General features: G+C 41.8%; 1 protein-coding gene across 3 annotated transcripts in view; it reads right to left on the reverse strand.

Moving 5' to 3' along the window:
- Positions 1 to 9,681: 9,681 nt before the first annotated feature.
- Positions 9,682 to 21,932, reverse strand: part of clip1b (CAP-GLY domain containing linker protein 1b) — a 45,310-nt gene continuing 33,059 nt past the window's right edge. For all 3 annotated transcript variants that reach the window (XM_079525223.1, XM_079525224.1, XM_079525222.1), the window contains 7 exons: positions 20,301 to 20,346; positions 18,664 to 18,707; positions 17,703 to 17,787; positions 16,906 to 17,071; positions 16,245 to 16,297; positions 15,442 to 15,554; positions 9,682 to 14,607 (listed from right to left, as the gene is read on the reverse strand). In XM_079525223.1, the coding sequence (XP_079381349.1) occupies positions 14,370 to 14,607; positions 15,442 to 15,554; positions 16,245 to 16,297; positions 16,906 to 17,071; positions 17,703 to 17,787; positions 18,664 to 18,707; positions 20,301 to 20,346 (745 nt within the window). In that variant the 3' untranslated portion in view covers positions 9,682 to 14,369. The remainder of the gene's footprint in view (positions 14,608 to 15,441; positions 15,555 to 16,244; positions 16,298 to 16,905; positions 17,072 to 17,702; positions 17,788 to 18,663; positions 18,708 to 20,300; positions 20,347 to 21,932) is intronic.

Genomic DNA, 21,932 nt, shown 5'->3' on the forward strand with positions numbered 1-21,932 from the left:
TAAATGGACAGGTATCAGTCAAAAGGGAGACATCGAAGAGGAAGGATGGATGGAGAAGGGTCAGAACAGGTCAGCACCATATATAGAGATCTAAGGGTTTGAGGTCAGATGTAGAGTTGCTGGCCAATATTGATGACATCAGGGATCTCAATTTATGGGCTTAATATTGATGACATCATGTGATGTCACGAGGCATGACCATATATGGGGCGTGACCAACCAAACAACTGACGGGAAGTGCACGATTTAATAGTAAATGCGACCTGTGGTCGCAATAAGAACTGGACACAGGTACAATATAAAGTTCTTAGCTTAGCACGGGAGCTTTGTTTATTTCTACCGTCTCTGTCTCAGTAAAGGGTTTAACGAACAGACATCCGGTCTGGTGCTTTTCAGAATAAGACTTAGTGATAATAGTAAATCCTTCACAATAAAGGTCTAAGCAGTACCAAACATTACATCTCCCTTTAACGAGAAAATAAGATGTGCCTAACTGCCTATGCAGAGCATCAAATGACAACTAAAATGACCATCTTAAGCCACAATATTCAAGTCACAGTATACTGTAAAATCCTTGGCAGCAGTGGCACCGAACTATGAGCACGCCCAAGGGTGCTGAACCTGAATATAGTCCCGACATGCATGGCAGGTTAAAACTAACCATTCAAGGTTAGGTTTAGGGTTGGGTTTTGGGTAGGGTGTCAGACTCATGACTGTAGGACTGTTAGTACGTCGGACCAAACATATGCACCCCAATAAAACAATCATGTTTATGCTTCATATTGCAATACATTACCCTAGCACACTATCCAAAATTATATTACACAGAGAATAGTTAACGTTTCAGACAGGATTTACGCCTACTCATGTGACCTTTCAGTGTACTTGTCTGAGCAAAACGTTTGCCACAAACTGTACAAGCATAGGGTTTTTCACCTGTATGGGTCCTCATGTGCCTAGTCAAATCAGATATTTGACCAAAGCTTTTGCTACAAATTGTACAACTAAAAGGTTTTTCTCCTGTATGACCCATCATGTGCCTCGTCAAATCAGATATTTGAACAAAGCCTTTGCTACAAATTGTACAACTAAAAGGTTTTTCTCCTGTATGACCCATCATGTGGAGCTTCAGATTTCTGCTGAAGCTACCACAAACTGTGCAAAGAAAACATTTATCTCCCGTAGGCGAGTCTACCTTATGAGTCATCATGTGGGCCTTTAGTGTTGTACTACATTGGAAGCTGTTGCCACAAATTATGCAACTACAGGGTTTTTCTCCTGTATGAGTCTTCATGTGGGCCCTTAGATTCTTACTCTGTGTGAAGGTTTTGGTACACACTTTACAACTAAAGGGTTTTTCACCTGTACGTGTATGAATCCTCATGTGGTCCTTAAGTGTCCAGCCCTGTGTGAAGGTTTTGGCACAGATTGTGCAACTAAAGGGTTTTTCACCTGTATGGGTCCTCATATGCTTTTTTAGAGTTCCCTTAGTTGTGAGACTTTTGCCACACAATGTACAAACATAGGGCTGTTCCTCTGTATGAGTCCTCATGTGCACTACTTTTGCACCAATCACCTGGAATCTTTTACCACAAACTGTACAACCAAAGGGTTTTTCTCCTGTATGAATCCTCATGTGCACTGCTATATAACTACTATGCATGAATCTTTTGCCACAAATTTGACAACTGACTGGTTTTTCCCCTGTATGAGTCCTCATGTGCACTGCTATATAACTACTATGCATGAATCTTTTGCCACAAATTGAACAACTGAAGGGCTTTTCCCCTGAATGTATCCTCATGTGTGCTTTGAGTGTGGTATTTTCGTAAAATCCTTTGCCACAAACTGTACAAAGTGAGGGTCTTTCCCCTGTATGAGTCTTTAAGTGGCAATTTAATCTTTCTTTACTAGCAAAACGTTTGTCACAAACTGTACAACTAAAGGGTTTTTGACCTGAATGGGTCCTCATGTGTACTTTCAGACCTTCAGCCCGAACAAAGTCTTTTTCACAAACTATACAATGAAAAGGTTTTCCTGTATGAATCCTTGTGTGTTTCACAAGATAACTCTTACGAGGAAAGCTCTTGCCACAAAAAGTACAACGAAAGGGTTTTTCCCCAGTATGGGTTCTCATGTGTTCTACAAGATGTGACGTTTTGCTAAAGCTTTTGCCACAAACCTCACAATGGTTTTTTTCCTTGCCTGTGTGACTCAAGGATGGAGTGTATTTGGATGATTTCATGTCCTGCGACAGCTTGTTTCTCAAACACAATTTTGGTCCATCAGTATTTTGTGTCTTGTGTGATTTCAGTGTGTTTAAAGCTGACTGAACTTCCCTGGTCTCCTCCAAATCACCACTGTCCTCTGTGTCAGATTCAGAACAGTGTGAAGAGAGGAGCTGGTCATCATCACTAGTTGGTTGTGATGGTACCCAGTAATTTATATAAGCTTGTGTTTTCATGTGTTCAGTTGAGGTGCTGGCTAGAGGCTCTGTCTCTCTGTTTTCATCATCATCTTCACTTTTCACTGCTAGTAATGACAGTGTTGTCCCATCAGCCTCCTCTGGTCTTTGAAGTAGCTCCTCCTGTTCGTCTTTAAACTGCAAAGGTTCTGGTTCCTCCAGGACCAGACTTGGGCTCCTCTCCTGCTGTTCAGGAAACTCTCCCTCTGCACCAGAAAATTAAACAAGGTTTGGACCATACATTTATCCATAAAATGTTTCCTCTATTTTGCAGCTGTGGTAGCTGGATGGACTTCTGCTGTCCACCATGTTATGTTTTGGACAAGGTGACAAGGTATTGATTACTAGGTATTGAGTACTATTCCAATCTGATACTTAGATAGATTAGTATTGCCACTGTGATGGAACTTTGTCTCAGTTCTGTACTGTAATGAAATGTAATGTATTGACTATAATAGAAAATAACACAAAACTCATCCATTATTGAAACCATGTCATTAGCTACAGCTGTGTTGCCTAAAAAAATGGCAACAAAATAACATGGTGAAGCAGCTTTTTGCTTCTATGGGCCGACGGCGTGTATTCTTCCTGTGACTGATTCATAATATTGCTTTATCTGCTTTTAACTTGCATGTTGATTTATTTTAGCCCCTCTCCCTCAAGAGGCCTTGGCTTTTAACACTAGCCATTACGGGTGCAAGATTATGAAATTATACTTCTAGGTATCTCTGCCTTGTTTAGACTCAAACAACATGGCACATAAACACTCAACTGTTGCCTGATTAATGCTTCCGTCCTGTAGCAAACAGTGTCAATGTGTATCACGATATGCGTTGATTTTGAATAATGACCTAATAAATGTACTTTTGCAGAGTCCTAGACCACCGATTACCAATGTTTTGACAAATATATAGAAAATAAAAAAATATAAAAAAATATAGAATTTCCAAATCAATTTGAAAAATGTAGTTGATAACATTTAAACAAAAAGCAAGGAAAAGAATACAAATACAAATAAATAATGTTTTGAAGGATAAATGCAAAAGATTTAATCATATGTAATATCGTAAATGAGCATTTCCTGCCGTATCGATATGGTACGATACGATTTTTCGATTAATTGAACCCACGTGTACTCCGTAGAGGTGGGCTGGTAACTTCACCACCCAAGTGGCTCAAGGACCACTTATTATCTAAAAACAATTACCAATCAGTCTGTCTGGTAACACAGACCTCAAATTGTAGTAGTAAATGGAAACCACCAGTAACAAATAAAACTACATACCTGTCCTGTCCAACTTTACGACAGTTGTCAGCTCTGCATCTTGCAGCCCATGTCCCTGGTCCATCTCTCACTGTTTCTCTGACAACGTTGGATATGTTCTGGAGGCCGTTTCTCTTGATACTGTAGACCTCTCCCTGTGGTGCTCTGTGGAAATCACCAGTAGGAAAAAATATATAACAAAACAAGTTAAATAGTTTGAAGTTGAACTATACCTAGCCGTTGCTTGATTGATTGATTATTTGTATTAGACAATATAAAAAATGCAAACAGCACAATGTTAAGTCAAGCATTTTGGTCCAAAGGATTACACCGAAGAAAGACCTTGGGGTCTTGTTTCCAATCGGGTCCTATGCACTCACACATCATGTCATGAACAATAATCTAAAACAACAACAACGATTAAACATCTCAAAACAATGGAATTTGTGTACAGGTTGGGGGCGAAGTAGGTCAGAGGGATAAAGATGAAAGGTGGGGGCGATCAATAGCCTGGCTTATTGCCAGTCGTGCCGAAGGCAATTTTGTTTTGCCTCCGGCAGATTCGTGTCTGGCCACTGCAAGGCTAGGCGATCACCTCCTCTCCATCTAACCTGCTGACTGATTTTTAGGCCTGTTTTAAAGGAAGCCAGTGATTGTTTTGTTGTTTTAAGGGAAGGGGGCAGGGCATTCCACACCTGAATAGCAGTGCTGTGGAAGGTGAATTTATGCATATTTGTTTTATTCATGGAGGGCAGAGTTGCATGTTGACCCATTTCAATTGTTTGTCTTCTACCCGGAGCCAGCCTATGCTATCAAGATGCTCTGCATATAGGTGGGTCATTGGTCCCAGGCCTAGAAGAAGTCGAATTAGTTTGTTTTGGGAGGTTTGGAGCTTAGTTTTCTGTGCCATTGAGATGTTAGAGAACCAGGACGTGCAATCATAGTCAAAATGGGCAGTATGAGGGCTCTAGCTATCGTCAAGAGAGCCCTTTTGAAAGGAGGAAATTCTGCCCAAGAATCTTGTCCTTAGTTTTTTCTCTTTTGATCGCCCTTGTTGCCATGCTTTCACTGTTTATTGTCAAGGATACAGCCTATATGTAACCTCTTCTTTGCTAGAGATTACTATGACCTTAAAATCATGTACATTTACCCTACTATGGGAATGGATGGACCCAAAAATAATTGATTCCGTTTTACCAAGATGCAATGAGAGTTTGTTATCGGTATTAAAGCCAAGTTCGGATTTTGGTGAGTTCAGTACTGACCCTGAGAACCTTTGATTGATTGATTGATTTGATTGAAATATTTATTAACAGTTTGCATCACAATTACTGTACAATTACAGTACATTTCAAGCACAAACTCAATACAACCTCCTCCTCAACCTGCGTTTTGTTTTTTCTCCCGATATCAGGAGTGCTGAATCGTCGGCAAACAGGAACAATTTGCAATTACAGGCGGCACTCATGTCGTTAATGTATAGTAAGATTTAGACTCTTGTAGATGTATTTTATCGATTCTGACCTTTTCAATCTGATAAAATACATCTACGAGAGTCTAATCTTAGGCTAAATTCTACAAACTGTTAATACAAATTCCAATCAATCAATCAGTCATAACATACTACGCAGCGTAGATAGAGGTTCCAAACCTACATAACTAAGGCACAAAGACGGAGCCCATAACTAACATCGGACCTCACCTCACAGACGTCTATAATTAATTTAACGACCCCAAGCATCTCTTCATCAGCCACATGGAGTCTCTGGTTCACTAAGGACTTCATTCATTCAGTGTTTGTAAGTCACACTTAAGCATTAATTAATTCATTATTAATTATATTCCAAACGTGGAACAAATCCAAAGTTAGCTGAGCTCCATAGAGCCGTTATAAAGGAGGTTAGCTCTCGTAGTGTCAACAATGGAATGAACTTCCGGGTCATCTCTTCTTCTTCTTCTTCTTCTTCCTCTTCTTCTTCTTCTTCTTCTTCTCTCGTGTTTAATGGCGGTTGGCAAACCTAGTGGTGCATTGGTGTCCAACCCGGGCCATCTCAAAGTTGTGATCTTGGTGGCATAGAGGTGTGAGCTTACCGCCCCCTGCTGGCCAAGGTGTGTACTGTGTACATCTCGTGCCGTGGTCCCCCCCCCACCCCTAAGACATCAGGTACTATGATTATACTAGGTGGAAGATTTATTTCAAAAAAGTGTACAGAAAGTTTTAAAAATGTTTTTATGTGGTCACACCCACCAGTTCATTACGTATAGGCTACCTGGTTTTCACCTTAAGCCTCACCCACACCTGTTGTTGTATGATAATGTGGGAGGGGTTAGGGTTATGATGTCACTAAAATTGTGTTATTTCGATTGGGCCTTTTGACTCAAAGGCTTTCAGCTTTCAGGAAGACACCAAAAATACACAGGGAAGACATATTTGAATATTATAACCAATAATGTCAATTAGCCATAGCCGCGGTTGAAGATGGATGGATGGATGGATCCATATGGAAAAAAAAGTAGAATAAATATATATATTTTATATATGTCATTTACATGTATGTCATGTAAAGTATACTACATTTTATATGTATGTCATATATGTGAACTCTTGAAAGTGGCACCTTTCATACAATCCTAAGAGAATAAAGTGAATTATGTATGAAACAAGTAAACATGTATGTGATGTATGAGGTAAGTACATTCTTCTTCAAACTGTATTATCCTGTATGTTCCATGCAATGTCTGTAGTTTGTAATTATATGAGATGTAGGCTATCCTTTTCTTATATGAATAAATACCATTACATATGTACTTTATCCTGGGTCTGGACATCGATGTCCATGTAGCCTCGGAAACCCAGACGTTTTTAATGTGAGTCTTTCTTTTTCTCGGGTTTTAATTCGGTTCTCTTTTCTTGTAGTCAAAAAGCTAGCCCTGAAACATGACTGTCATGATGAGCGTCATGTGAACCATGGCTATCAAAAAGCATGATTTTCATAATTATTTTAATAGTCGACTCGAAAATCATGGAAAATTGACATACTATAGTGTGAACAATTACCGTTTAACTGCTGTATGTCCTTGCAAATGGAACCAAATGGACCTGTGAGGTACTCAGGCAAGGCCGCAAGGGTCCATTAATTTGGCTCATAACTATCAATGATTTAGCTGGAGACCACACACCCTCAACTTCCTCAAGGACCCCTGAGGGTCCCCGGACCACACTTTGAGAACCAGTATAGTCTACAGCAGCATCACAGCCTTTGCTTTTGTTTCCCCATTGTGGAATATGGTGGTTTCTGCTGTCCACAATGGATGGACAAGTAGTAACGCAGCACCATATAGCCTACAGTCGCCCCCCCACCTGGAAGCGCGTCCGTGCTCGACTGACTGGGGGGAACTCTGCCCCAGGGAGACTGACGGAGCTGTCGACTACCTAGGTTAAGGTACAACCAGGCAGGTATAGTCTGGTGACCACCGGAGAGACGGGTGACAGCCGGAATGTAGACGGCATCCCGGGAGCAGTATGGGTTAGCGCCGCAGCCTGCATCCTCCGTGAGGAATTTTGATGAATTGAACATGGTGGACCCTCTTGTAAACAAGTGTAATGCTTAATTGGGTCGTCCACTCACAGTTAACAGTCTTTGTATTGAGTTTGTGCTTGAAATGTATTGTAATTCTGCAAACTGTTAAATAAATATTTCAATCAATCAATCAGGAGGAAGCCCAAAAACCTTCGATGAGGCCTTTAGGAGGGCCATTCGAGCCGCAAGTGGAGCCTGCAGTGCTACCGTTGCCCAGGTGGAGCCTGCAGAACCATTGCGGCTCAAGAATCCACCACTCCTGAAATAAGTGTCTGGTGCTGGGAGTCTGGTGCAACGCACAGGTCCTCGCTGTACTCCTGGTGAGAGCCGGAGTGGACCTGGTGAGACGTAGGAGGGGCCCGGACAGGAGGCAACCCACAGAGCCTAGTCCCTCCACATGCCAGAATTGTACCTCTCAGTCCCAGCATAGTAGTTCCGGAGTGGTTCCAATCGATACCAGTCGACTAAAGCAGGGGTTCTCAACGTTTTTGGCCGGGGACCCCCGAAAATGCTTTGGCAACGTCTCGGGACCCCCGCCCCGCCCCCTCCCGACCCCCAATATAAATTGACTGCTACAATAACCTTAAACCATTTTGGGCGGGAACCCCTTTTGGTGTTTTAAGCATTGTTATAATTTAGCTATTTAAAAATAGCAGATCTACAAGCTCATAGCGCGCCACCGAGTGGCGCGCTACGAGCTTTTAGATCTGCTATTTTCTTTAAATCGTGAATTTTTTTTTTAAAAACAAAATCTTTTTTTTTTTTTGAAAATAATTTGGGGACCCCCTAAAATAATTTGGCGACCCCCCGAGGGGTCGCGACCCACGGGTTGAGAACCCCTGGACTAAAGAGCCATGGCCCGAGCAGCACCGTATAGCAGCACCGTATAGCCTACAGTTGTTGTTACACTATTATTATTATCTGTATGTACGGTATGTTTACTGTGTTTTATAGTATTTATGATCTGCTGTATTAACCCTAGAACACTAGCTTTGGTCCATAGCTATGCAACGGCATTAGAGCTACTAGAACACTGAACCTGGGTGATTTTCACCGGGACAATTATGTTGATGTGATTTTCATAAATCATAATATTGCTCATGTCTGAGGTGGGTGGGTCCTTGGGTAGCTTCATGATGCTCAGTGACGTCATAGAAGGTAGGTTTGTTTCTCTGCCCACAGCTGTTCTTTTCTACAGGCAGGTGTTTGGGTGAATTTCACTATTTTCTTTTCACTGGACCATTCTCACATGTCCCAGGAATGGGTGGACCAAAGGAGAAGTTCACTGGACCATTCTCACATGTCCCAGGAATGCGTGGACCAAAGGAGAAGTTCCCAGCTCCATTTTTTGGGGTGAAATTTCATGTTGAAATATTAAAGGTATATTCAGTGATTTCGCTTCATTCAAATATCACTTATTTTTTCTTTTTATTTGGATAATCCTCCCTACTATAGAGTGTGCTGAACATATAAGGAGTTCCTCCCTGTCCCCAGTGAGCCCCTGGGGTCAAAAAACCCTAGTTTCAGTTTTGGTGGCGGGTGGCAAAGCCTTCATCCAATCAGGAGGAGAGGGGCCTTCCTCCAATCATGTGTGGGGGCGGGCCTTGGTGCACATGCTGTTGCACTTCCCCCCACTGTAGAGCGTGTGCATGTGCACATTTTGTTACCGGAGCGGACTGGGTGGTTTTCTAAATCACCCGAATCACTGAATGCTCCTTTAAAGAAAATCAAATTGTCATGTATTGCTGTACTTTAATTTAATATATTTTGATGGGAAATATTTTTTATGGAATATATTACATCGGGTAAAATATACCCGGGTTTAGTGATGCTGTGACAAAAGTTGGTTTTAGTGTTCTAAGGTTAAGCCGTATTCTCTTGTTGATTAGTAGAAACATAATGAAAACAAAAACAGCCAGAAATGATGTGTTTCATAGCATTTGTAATGAACTATTAGGAGTATAACAATACATAGAAAACAAACATAATACAACACTTCAACATCTGTAAAGGCTTTGCAACACTTACTGTTAAAATGTTAAACCGTTTATAGTTGGTGCCTGAAAGCGTTGACATAGAAAACAACTGTGCTAATTATAGACGAATCAAAGTACAAATTACACAATGTGCTTAAATTGTTAATACATGTGTGTTTGTCCGTGGAGTGGATTATCATACATAAAAAATAAAATACCATATACAGAAAAGATCTTTCTCTGGTCCATGAAGCAGTGTGCACATCTATCAGGACATTTCTGATCCATATTTACAAAGCCAATGATACGTTTTGTTTTATATATATAATATATATATATATATATATATATATATATATATATATAGTTAAATTGTAAGATTCAATGTGATATGAACAAGAGGATGATTCAAATACACATTGCTATACAGGTACAATTATTGAAGGATGAAGTCTATAAGCAGTGGTGTAAAATACATTTACTTAAGTACTGTTAAGTACAAGGAATTTGTACTTTACTTGTGTAATTCCAATTGTTTTACTTCTACTCCACTACATCTCAGAGAGAAATATTGTACTCTTACTCCACTACAAATATTTGAAAACTTTAGTTACTAGTTTTAGATTATTACAAAACATACATTAACCACTTCAGCACATTTAAAAATAGCCGATCTAAACCACTGTCTATAAGTGATTTGAACAGTACACGTCATCTGCATTGACCCTTATAGAAATCACAACAACGGTTTATGGTTTATACATGTGTCTTGAATTCTGGACTTTTAAAGTGAACAGTGCACATTGCTAGAGGTCTGGGTATGTTCTGTAGTCTTGACCAGTGGCGGAAAGTAACTAGGTTAGGGTTTAGTGAGGTATTTGTACTTTACTTGAGTAATTCCAATTTCCAATACTTTTACTAAGTTCTACCCCACTACATATCTGAGGTATTGGAGTAAAAGTACAATACTTTTACTCCAATACAATTATTTGAAAACTTTAGTTACTTTGTAGATTTTGATTGCAAAACATACATTACATCGTGGAGCCCTATATGCATTTTCCGCCATCGCGACACATTGTGAGCTTGTAGATCTGCACAATTAGTAGCCTACTTTTACTTTCGGTGCTTTAAGTACATTTTGAAGTCAATACGTTTGTACTAAAAGTACTCGAGTAAATTTGGAATTCCGGATTTTTACCTGTAACAGAATATTTCCATATTGCAGTATTGATACTTTTGTAAAAACCTTTGAGTACTTTTTCCACCACTGGTCTTTGCTATAGAACACACTAATACTCTATAGTCTTTATCTCAGTGAGTTTGTGGAACCTGTAGGACCGTACGGTCCCCAGGGGAAAATTAACTTTCAGTTTCAGCCAGCTCAGTCAGATGGTCACGATGAGCGCTCGGGGGGAGGGGAGCTGTTAGGGGTTAAATGTCTTGCTCAAGGACACTTCGACATGTAGACGTTGGGCGGGAGCCCGGAGGCGAACCTACTAATTATTCTCCCTTTGTGACGTCTTTGCAAATTGCCCTCATGTTGGCCTGTCTAAGTAAATTATCTGTGGCTAAATTAAACCTTATTTAGTTCTCACACCAGCCTGCTCTAGATGCCTCTCATGACATAACACAATCTAAATCAAATCCTCTGTAACGGATTTGATTTGTATTGTAGGTGTAATCAGTTTAGAAAACAACTGCAGACTCACTCCCAATCTTCTGCCGTAGTCTGAAAACTCACCTCTTCAGACTCCACGGTAGCCCATAGCACTTGCCCTAGCCTCGACAACCTTGCAAAGGCTAAAATATGTAATTTAAGATAGATATGTAGACAGATGCAGGGTCATTATTGATCTGGCATTCTATAGCAGCCTATAGTGTTAAATAGTTTCAATACGGATATTCTACTATTAGAGGGATGATAGGTTCTTAGTTTAATTACATGTATGATCCTAGATGACTATTTCTGTGCATTTGGTGTATTTACCTTGTGTTGTTCTTGCTTACTGTAAATCGCTCTGGATTAAGGGCGTCTGCTAAATGCCAAAATTGTAAAAGTGCTATGAGTACACACACACACACACACACACACACACACACACACACACACACACACACACACACACACACACACACACACACACACACACACACACACACACACACACACACACACACACACACACACACACACACACACACACACACACACACACACACACAATGACTTAATGAGAATGTTCTGCAGATGTTGACTGTGTAGTGATTTAACTAGTGCACACGCACACGCTCTCGTTGACCTAAATGATGTGCACCCTGCTAGATGGAAACTCTGTCCTCTGCCTGTTATTTTTAGAGGCTGTAGCTGAGTGGGTAGAAAAGCCAATCAATCTGTGATAATTCGACCCCCGGCTCCAGTACCGCCCCTAGGCATACGCACAGTACGCACTGTGTGTAGGGCAACTCGCCGAGGGGGAAAACAACATGCGCCAAGCCGATCCTCATAATATCTTTCTCTTCGACTCTGCGGCTTAATAACGAGCACCAGTGCGTGCGTCCTCAAGTCGCATGCGTGATGTTGTGGATCTGCTCAGAGCTGAAGCAGCAACATTAGGACAAATCAAACAGTGAAAGTAGCCGATCTGCATGGGGGGCAACCAAAATGAATGGTCAGCAGCGTCCCTGCCTGGCTCACCAATCTATGAAGTGCACCGAGCGAGACACTTAACCCCCTATGACAGCTCAACTCTGAGCTGTCATCTGAGCATCCTCCATCTGCTGGCTAAATGCAGAAAAGTCACGTGCCCCACGGCGGCCCTCCCACGGGGACGCCACAATACTCCCTTCATTCCCTTCCTATCAAAATGTACATCTCAGTAAAAAAAACTCAAGTAGAAAAAACAAAACATACTTCCTAATTAGAGATACACGATATAATCGGTAGCGTATCGAAATCGGCCATAAAATGCCATATCGGTATCGAACCAGTCTCAAAATAATCCTGATTATTTTCACCAGATATTGACTCCCCACTTGGCCAGGGGGAGATATTGTGTATGCGAGCTTCAGGCAGTACTACTTGTCAGCCAATAGGTGGCTTACCAGATGCCAGGGCAGTGATGGAAGAAGTACTCACATTCGTAATGATAGTGATACTGATAGTGGCGAGATATTACATGGTGAGCTTCATGCAATATCTCCTGTCAACCAGTAGTGGTCCTACTGGACCACAGGATCTAAAAGTCTCAATAAAAGTTAGTCATGTTCTACCATACAGACTTTGTTCTGTACAATTGCGTTTCACACACAAAAAAGTTTTGGACTGCAGCTTTAACGTGTGCTTCCATATAGGCTGATTAAAATAACATTTTAATAATTAAAATAAGTTCCAGGTTGCAGTTTTAAAATAGCTTCCCATGGGTTAATAGCTAAGTTAATACACTGTGAAAGGCCAAGGCTGTTGCCCAATTACATTTGAAAATGGCAGTCATATTTTTGTGCGATTTTAGCCTCAGACAATGGAATGTGACACGGACGGCAGGAAGCTAGTAGCAAGGCAGAGGCAGTTTAGCGCTACAACGCTCCTTTCGTTTGTTTCTGTGCATCCTTTCCCTAGTTTTTCTCTAATATCAACGACTCGTAAAACACAACAGGAACTGAGGTCAAACATCAGCCCAAATGCAGTATTTCTAAAAAAACACAATACAATGCAAAAAGATCACACGTTAAAAAACAAAAGCCTGATTTATACCTTGTTGCGTGTCAGCTTGTAGATCAGCAACATTTTGACACGCGACACCGTCGTGCGCCATTATAAATTAAACATATTAAACGGCAAGTGCAGAGGATGTGTTGCTTATTTCTTACCACACATTAATATTGCACTACAGCAGCATATTTGGATAAGCATTATTATGCATTGCATTCAGATCACTTTAGCTTATTATGTTAAACGTTTTAAAGAGTCTTTTTGTGGAGTGAAGAATTCAAAACACCTCGCAACATTACATTACGTTATATACTATAATATATATATATATATATAAATACAAGTATAAAAAATATATATATGGAAAAATCTGTTGTTTGGCTCTGCAGGACCTAGTGTCAGAACTATAATTAGAATTAGAGAAAAAAGGAATTGTTAAACCACTTGAACCCCAGCATGACTACTCAAAAATAGCAAATCTACAAGCTCAAAATGCCATGCGTTTTGAGCTTGTAGATCGGCTGTTTTTGGCAAAGGGATTTGGTGTAGACGGAACAAAGTTGTAACGAAAGTTGTGTTCTAAGACTAGAGGGTTTAAGACAGTGTGTTAAATATAACTGTTTAAAGGGTAGGGGATTGTGTGTTAAATATAACTGTTTAAAGGGTAGGGGATTGTGTGTTAAATATAACTGTTTAAGGGGTAGGGGATTGTGTGTTAAACATAACTGTTTAAAGGGCAGGGGATTGTGTGTTAAATATAACTGTTTAAAAGGGCAGGGGATTGTGTGTTAAATATAACTGTTTAAAGGGTAGGGGATTGTGTGTTAAATATAACTGTTTAAAAGGGTAGGGGATTGTGTGTTAAACATAACTGTTTAAAGGGCAGGGGATTGTGTGTTAAATATAACTGTTTAAAAGGGTAGGGGATTGTGTGTTAAACATAACTGTTTAAAGGGCAGGGGATTGTGTGTTAAATATAACTGTTTAAAAGGGTAGGGGATTGTGTGTTAAACATAACTGTTTAAGGGGTAGGGGATTGTGTGTTAAATATAACTGTTTAAAGGGTAGGGGATTGTGTGTTAAACATAACTGTTTAAAGGGTAGGGGATTGTGTGTTAAATATAACTGTTTAAAGGGTAGGGGGTTTTGTGTTAAATATAACTGTTTAAAGGGTAGGGGATTGTGTGTTAAATATAACCGTTTAAAGGGTAGGGGGTTGTGTGTTAAATATAACTGTTTAAAGGGTAGGGGATTGTGTGTTAAATATAACCGTTTAAAGGGTAGGGGGTTGTGTGTTAAATATAACTGTTTAAAGGGTAGGGGATTGTGTGTTTAACTGTTTAAGGGTAGAGGATCGCTGTGTGGAAAAGCTCTAGAAGGTTTGATCATCGTTGCACGTGTCCGTGGCGTGCCCGAAGGCCTCGCAGATGTCGCAGTAGGGCCTCTCGTCGGCCGGGTTGCCGCGGTGGGCTGAGTGTGGGACGGAGTCGGGGCTCTGCGCCTGCGTGGGACAGTCCTCTGTGTCGTGGAGGTCGAAGCAGTCGCAGATGTCGCAGAACAGACGCGGTGGCGCCTTCTTCTCTCCTCGCTTCGACGCTCCTTCCTCCAGACTAGGGGGAAGAGGGAGAGATGGGTTAGCTCAGGGGTTCTCAACCCGTGGGTCGCGACCCCTCGGGGGGTCGCCAAATTATTTTAGGGGGTCCCCACATTTTTTTTTTTAAATTTATTTTCACGATTTTTCAAAAATAGCAGACCTACAAGCTCGTAGCGCGCCACTCGGTGGCGCGCTATGAGCTTGTAGATCTGCTATTTTTCAATAGCTAAATTATAACAATGCTTAAAACATCAAAAGGGGTTCCCGCCCAAAATGGTTTAAGGTTATTGTAGCAGTCAATTTATATTGGGAGTCGGGGGGGGGGGGGGGGGGCGGGGGCGGGGCGGGGGTCCCGAGACATTGCCAAAGCATTTCCGGGGGTCCCCGGCCAAAAACGTTGAGAACCCCTGTGTTAGCTTCACTGTCTGCCTGATTTGTTTTGTGCGGGGACTGCAGACGTAAACTAGCATCTTTGCTAAATCCGACATACAGTATGTAAGGGACTACAGCACAAGGGGACTTGTAATTCGTCCTTCGCTAAATCCCGCCCCTCTTAGCAACTGTCGCTGGGCCTGTCAATCTTACACCCCCGCCGTTTCAGACACTGGCATGTCAGTCATGGCTTTATTTCAGTGAGAGATTTCAGAGGAAAATCTGTGAGCGAAAGTGAGTGTGTGTGTGTGTGTGTGTGCGTGCGTGCGTGCGTGCGTGCGTGCGTGCGTGCGTGCGTGTGTGTGTCTACACTCTCCACAGTCATGGTTCAGTGGCAATCTGACAGAAACAGTGAGGTAGGTGGAGATTGTTGTTTGGTTTTAACACTGTACACCCTGTGCGTGTGTGCGTGTCTTACCCGTCTGTACCGTCATTGCCGTTGAACTCGGCGAGAGCCATCTTCTTCAGCTTGACCTTGAGTTCCTCGTTCTTCCGCTGGAGGTCCACGATCACACTGTTCAGGAAGTTGATCTGAGACGAGCAGAGAGGGACAATCAGACCCTTATGTAGCTTTAAATGGCATAGCAGAGGCTTAAATTATAGAGAGGAACACAGAATATATTCATGTGCGACAAAGAGCAACATCGACAAAAGCTTTTTACGACGTAAAAAGCTTTCGATACACAGGGTCCACCTGTGTATCTGTGTGTCTGTCTGTCTTCGTCTGCATCTGGAAGTAATCTCGCAAACCGCTGGACTGATCAATGCCAAAGCTTTTATTTTTTTTAATAACGTTTTATGCCACGATTTTGCAACCCATTTTTTTCACCCAGTGTCAATTATCTAATGTAATCCTGGGTGCTACACTTCTTCTGCCAACCTGGGGGGGCAGCGCCAAAGTTCTTGTGCACACTTAACTTTAACTAGTCCATACCCGTTTGGGGATACGAGTATGACATACCCTCTCTCTGTGCCCTATCTCTCTCTCACAGTGCACACCAAGTCCAAGATCCACATTGGAGAGATGCAACTCCCATTTGGATCCTGAGATCCACATGATTCAAAATTTTTTTTTTTTATATGTTTCCCTTATTCAGAAAACAACAAGGCAGGAAAGGCAACCAGGAGACAGCACAGAACACAAGAAGAATCAAACGATCAGTTGAACCTCAGACAGACGTAGTGAATTTGAAGGAGACTCGTGTCATAATATATCCATACCTGTCCCTCGGCAAACTCCTTTTCGTCCCTCAGCTGATCCAGAGCTGCATCACCTGGATAGAAAACACACCGACACTCACTGACGTAACATCCAGTATTCTGCACATTTGTAGTGCTACTACGATGTTAATCTACTCAAAAATAAAGTCCGTCTGAGTGAAAAAGCCTTTGGCCTTTCTTTTATTACTACAGTTCAGTTTAGTTGTGTATTATTTAGGTGAAATACATCATAAGGTACCCTAGTATGCTTTTGGAGAATCCGCATAGAAGTCAAGGCTTCACGGAGTGAGTAATTGATGACAAAAATAAAAGTAATTTTGTGGGTGAATTTGTTCGGGAAGCTGTGCCTCCTAATGGATGTTTTTTGCATGTCTATGGAAGAAGGATGTCTCCCTCACTGAAATCCCAACCGGTTTTCATAATGGTTTGTTAATTTGTTAATAAATGTCAGACTCAGTATTTATGTTATGATGATATAAGATACTTTGTTAAATTGTCGTGAACGTGAACGAAATGATTCAAACACCGAAATGAACGTGAATTCCCACCACTAAGGCCCAGTGGCCGATGGTGTCTATCTATCCCATTGGGATGGTGTATCTTCCTAAATGAACCATCTTTGGCGAGACTAAGGGCATGTGTAACGCGGGCACTAGCTCACCTGAGGACGGAACTCCACTGTCTCCTCCGTCCGAGGCCTGCCTACCCAGAAGCCTTTGCTCCAGGCTTTGGACGCGGCTCTGCAACTGGGCCTTGTCTCGCTCCAGGGTCTCCATGGCCGTCTGCAGGGTCTTGGCCATGGCGTTCTCGCCCCGCAGCACTGCGATCTGCACCAAACCGTCGAATCATCAAAGAGGGAGAGATGGGTTAGCTCAGGGGTTCTCAAACCGTGGGTCGCGACCCCTCGGGGGGTCGCCAAATTATTTTAGGGGGTCCCCAAAATATTTTCAAAAAAATTTATTTTCACGATTTTTCAAAAATAGCAGACCTACAAGTTCATAGCGCGCCACTCGTGGCGCGCTATGAGCTTGTAGATCTGCTATTTTTCAATAGCTAAATTATAACATAATGCTTAAAACACCAAAAGGGGTTCCCGCCCAAAATGGTTTAAAAGCGATCTGCACCAAACCGTCGAATCATCAAACCTAGCCTGTTTGACTTATTGTTGCTCCTGAGAGATCGCATGACTCAATTAACCGCATTAACCATGGTTATTTTGGCTCTTTTGGGCAAATTTCCAAAAATATACTTTTCTCAAATGTTTCATTTTATTTTTAAGTAGAAAAACATTGCCGATGTACAAGCACACAAAGCGTAGCATTGCGAAGCTTTGGTAGCTTGTAGATAGTCTATTTTTGCTATTTATAATTCAAAGAATGTACAATTCCTACAATGTACAATGCAAGCATTTAGTACAACTGCGTGCGTGCGTGTGTGCGTGCGTGCGTGCGTGTGTACCTCATTCCTGAGTGTTTCCAGTTCTTGGTCCTTCTCTGATATTAAGGCTCCAGTGGATCCTGTTTTCTGGTTAGAAATGGTCTCCCTGTAAACATTAGTTAGAGACATAATCACATACATACTGTAAGAAGTGTGTGTGTTTGTGTCTACTGTATGTGAGGGAGAGACACTGACATCGACTCAGAGAGAGAGAGAGAGAGAGAGAGAGAGAGAGAGAGAGAGAGAGAGAGAGAGAAAGGGAGGGAGGGAGGGAGGGAGAGAGAGAGAGAGCAAAACCATTTGAAAGCATTCTGTAAAGCAGTGGTTCTCAAAGTGGGGTCCGGGGGCCACCCAGGGGTCCTTGAAGGGGACCAGCTAAATGAGTTAATGTAGCATCACCATCAGTTAGCCCTTAGTTATTATATATAAACTAGAGGGCGGACTGCCCCGCCCCCAGCTATTCTTTTCTTGATTCCATTTTTCTTCTTGATTTGGGCACCACATTTGGTGCCCAATATTGGGAAGTGCTAACCTCCGTGAACACACCTGAAGTGCTAACCTCCGTGAACGCTGCTAACCTCCGTGAACGCACCTGAATCCATTCATGAACCAGCACTCCGTGTTAAACCCCATGCTGCGCGCTCTTTTGCTCGTGCATATATTCCGCCCACCTGCAGTTCCAGCTTTGGCCAGTAGGGCAGGGTGGCGTCACAGTTTCCCAGACGCTCTGGAGGCCTGATTTAGCCAATTTAAGCCTTATTATTTTATACTTTGACTATTGATGAATAGCAAATAATTATCAAGCTATTTTGGAAAAAAAATACTGAACAAATGTGAATTTTCTCTTCTGGAGGTCCCTGGAAACAGATTTGAGATGGGGGTCCTCGACACTGAGAACCTCTGCTGTAGCCTAAAGCCCTGATGCATACAACACCAGAACAGACTAAATTTGGTTCAGGTTTGGCCGGCTACAGACTCTTACCTGTCTATCATGTCTAGCTGTTGACTCTTGCGCTCTCCGTGGTTCTAAGACACACAAACAAACACAGAGGCAGTTACAACCGTGTGTGTCACACTCAAGTTCAGTCAAAGCACCAAGCCTGCAGTATTCCTTATAGTAAACATTTATTTACATTTCCATAGTTGTTTCTATCATGCCGATTGGTTATGATAAAACACATTGTCACTTATGATTTCAGTGTTGATTTTATCAGCAGCATTTCATTATATAGCAGAATGTGAACAGCAACAGTTGTCTGTGAGACATCAAGGTCAGATCTCCAACCCTGATGATGTCACATGATGTCACGAGACACTGGTGCCCGACACACTGACAGGAAATGAGTGATTCTATAGTTAACTGCAACCTTCATTTGCAATAATAATAATACATTAATTTGTAACACTTTATATTTGAAACAAATCTCAAAGAGCTACATGGCATAAAAAGCAAAAAAACAATGAAATTAACAAAAGTTTCAAGTTTAAATTAAAAACACATAGAAGTCTAGGCAAATACTGACGAAATAAAGGGTTTATAGTCCCATTTTCAAAAGCGTTAACACCTTGGCGGCCCGGAACTATTTCATCCATGTGCCCATCATTTATAGCGCACGGACCACTTTTACCGGCGCACCGGAAGCTGGTGTGCATGTCTGTGTAGCAGCTAACAATAGCCACACCAATCTAGAGTCGATCGACAACAACGGGAGGTAATAATAAATCTATCGCGACTAGCGACTGGACCGCGGAAGGCCGTCAAACACAGGATCTTTTTTCAGAATTAGACGGGATGATTTTGATCGGGAGTTATGATCGTTTTAAGATTTTCGTTTTCGTCAGCTAAACAGGCAGGGGACATTTTCGATGACGTGTCACTTTTTGACACGTCATCGGATCGGGCAACAAGCGCTCCAAGGCTCTAGAGCGATGCGAGCGGTTTTGTTATCATTAATCTCCGTCCTATTTATCAATCTCCGGCTTGGGCACTTGACCATGACCTTGAACTTGGACGGAGAACTCCGCCCGGGCCTCCAAGGTGTTAACGGACTGTGGTGTTGTCAGATGGTCAAATTAATGCAAATCAAGTAAATTAGCAATCACATAAGAGAACGAGTGCCAACACGGTTAAATGATCTGTGTCAATGTATCCATTTATAACACTGAGAGTACAAAAGTAACCAAATGGACCCACGGGTCCATTTGGTTACTCTCTCAGAGTTAAATAAACACAGAGAGAATGTTTCCGTGTAATGCCTCGTATCACAATTTCATTAATACTATGTTAAATTGTGGATTATCTGAAAACAACATTCATGCAATTCTACCTGACGTGTCAGTGTCACCGTGTCAAAACGGTGAGGTGTTTAAATGCTTTATACTGCAATATAAATCTGTACGTGAGTGACAGCTGCACACAGTGGTATAACATTAAGCTGAAGCTCAACATTGAGTGACATTTTCTTTTTTTATCATAACCAATCTGCCTGATAGAAACAACAAGGAAAACATGAAAACATAAAATAATTGATTCTGGGCTGGCCAACAAACCAAGATCTATAAGAGGTCAAGGAGGATTTTAAGCCAAATGTAATATTTGTGTGAAAAACTATTCTGTACCTCCTTGAGGTGCTGAAACTTCTCGGAAGCCAGTTTTAGCTCCTCACTGGGAAAAGAGAAGAGAATGAAAGGAATAGTGACATTTAACGTATGTTCAATGTTCATCCTGATGAAATGTTCACATTGTGATAAATCAATCCTACATGATCAATAAGTCAAGAGCCAGGCCAACCGGCTCCTGTCCGTCCGTGTGTCTGTGAATAATAATCTCTGGAGTAAAACTTTGCAAGCACAGTCCCGGTAGGCCAAAGATCAAATGGGCTTTGTGGCTGCGCTATAACAGGCTGCTTCATGTTTTGGCCTATATCTCTTGAACCTTTAGGCCAAAAAAAATGGCGGGACAAAAATGTAAACAGGGTGGTCAAAGGTGGTGTATGCCATTTCTCCATTATACTGAAAACCATACTGTACTGTCCCTTACTTGAAAACAAGAGCATAGCAGAAAAGTGTTTGAAGAAGATGACTGTGAAAACACAGTGATTTGGGCCGTTAAGCGTCCTGGATTACAAACGTTGGTAAATGGATTAAAAAGTAATGAACGAGATGGATAATCCCATATCTGACGAGGATGGAAGCACTGAGAGCTAACAGCACAGCAGTGTTTACAGCTGTTCTCTCAGATGTAGAAAGCCACACTCAGCACATGGTGTGCGCACTCACGCACACACGCACGCACGCACGCACGCACGCACGCACGCACGCACGCACGCACGCACGCACGCACGCACGCACGCACGCACGCACGCACTCACGCACGCACGCACGCACGCACGCAGTGAGGTCACAATGAGAGGAGTGGCAGTGTCGGAGCCAGGCGGTTCTATGAAAAGCTGAGGCGTTACATAAGCTTCCCTCCCGGGAGGAGGCTGAGGAAAGAGACTCAGAGCCTCAGAAGACAAGAGGAACACATTGTCAAACAGAAGGAAGAAAAATAGAACCAAGCTGTGTCTCTGCAGCCCCGTTAGCCTCTTTCAACCTGGCAGTGGTGGAAAAAGTATCAATACTGCAATGTGGAAATTGCAGTATTACAAGTAAAGGTACAGGAGTTCAAAATGTACTTGAGTAAAAGTACAAAAGTATTGGTATCAAAATGAACTTAAAGTAGAAAGTACTCCAACATCCTCCAAAATTCTTTAAAACTGAGCTCCCTGCCATCAGTTCAAAGGAATGCTTCAAAACAATGTTTAACCTTGATTGCTCCCGTTTCAACCAAGTTATTTTTGTTTGTACAGTTTGTTTGTTTGTTTGACTGGTTGCCCTGCATAAAGTTCCTTTGTAATTTACCCTGATTTATAATGTATTGTGTTTTGGATGTATTAATTGTACTATGTATATTAACCTCGGCTACATTGAAAATGAGGGCTTGCACTCAATTGTACTTTATACCGAGTATAAATAAAGGTGATGATGACTCGTTGTGCTGAAGGTCCCAAATCACAAGTTTTTCAAATGTATAATAATCTTTTGAAAATATCAGATCTACAAGCTCACAGTGCGTCACATCGTGAGACATTGTGAGCTTGTGGAGAGTCTATTTTCGAATGGCCGAAATAGGGCTGAAGTGGTTCATGAATATTTGAAATAATAACCAAAATCTACAAAGTAACTATAGTAACTAAAGTTTTCAAATAA

This window comes from Electrona antarctica, assembly GCF_951216825.1.
Source record: "Electrona antarctica genome assembly, chromosome: 16".
In the NCBI taxonomy this organism is placed as follows: Eukaryota; Metazoa; Chordata; class Actinopteri; order Myctophiformes; family Myctophidae; genus Electrona; species Electrona antarctica.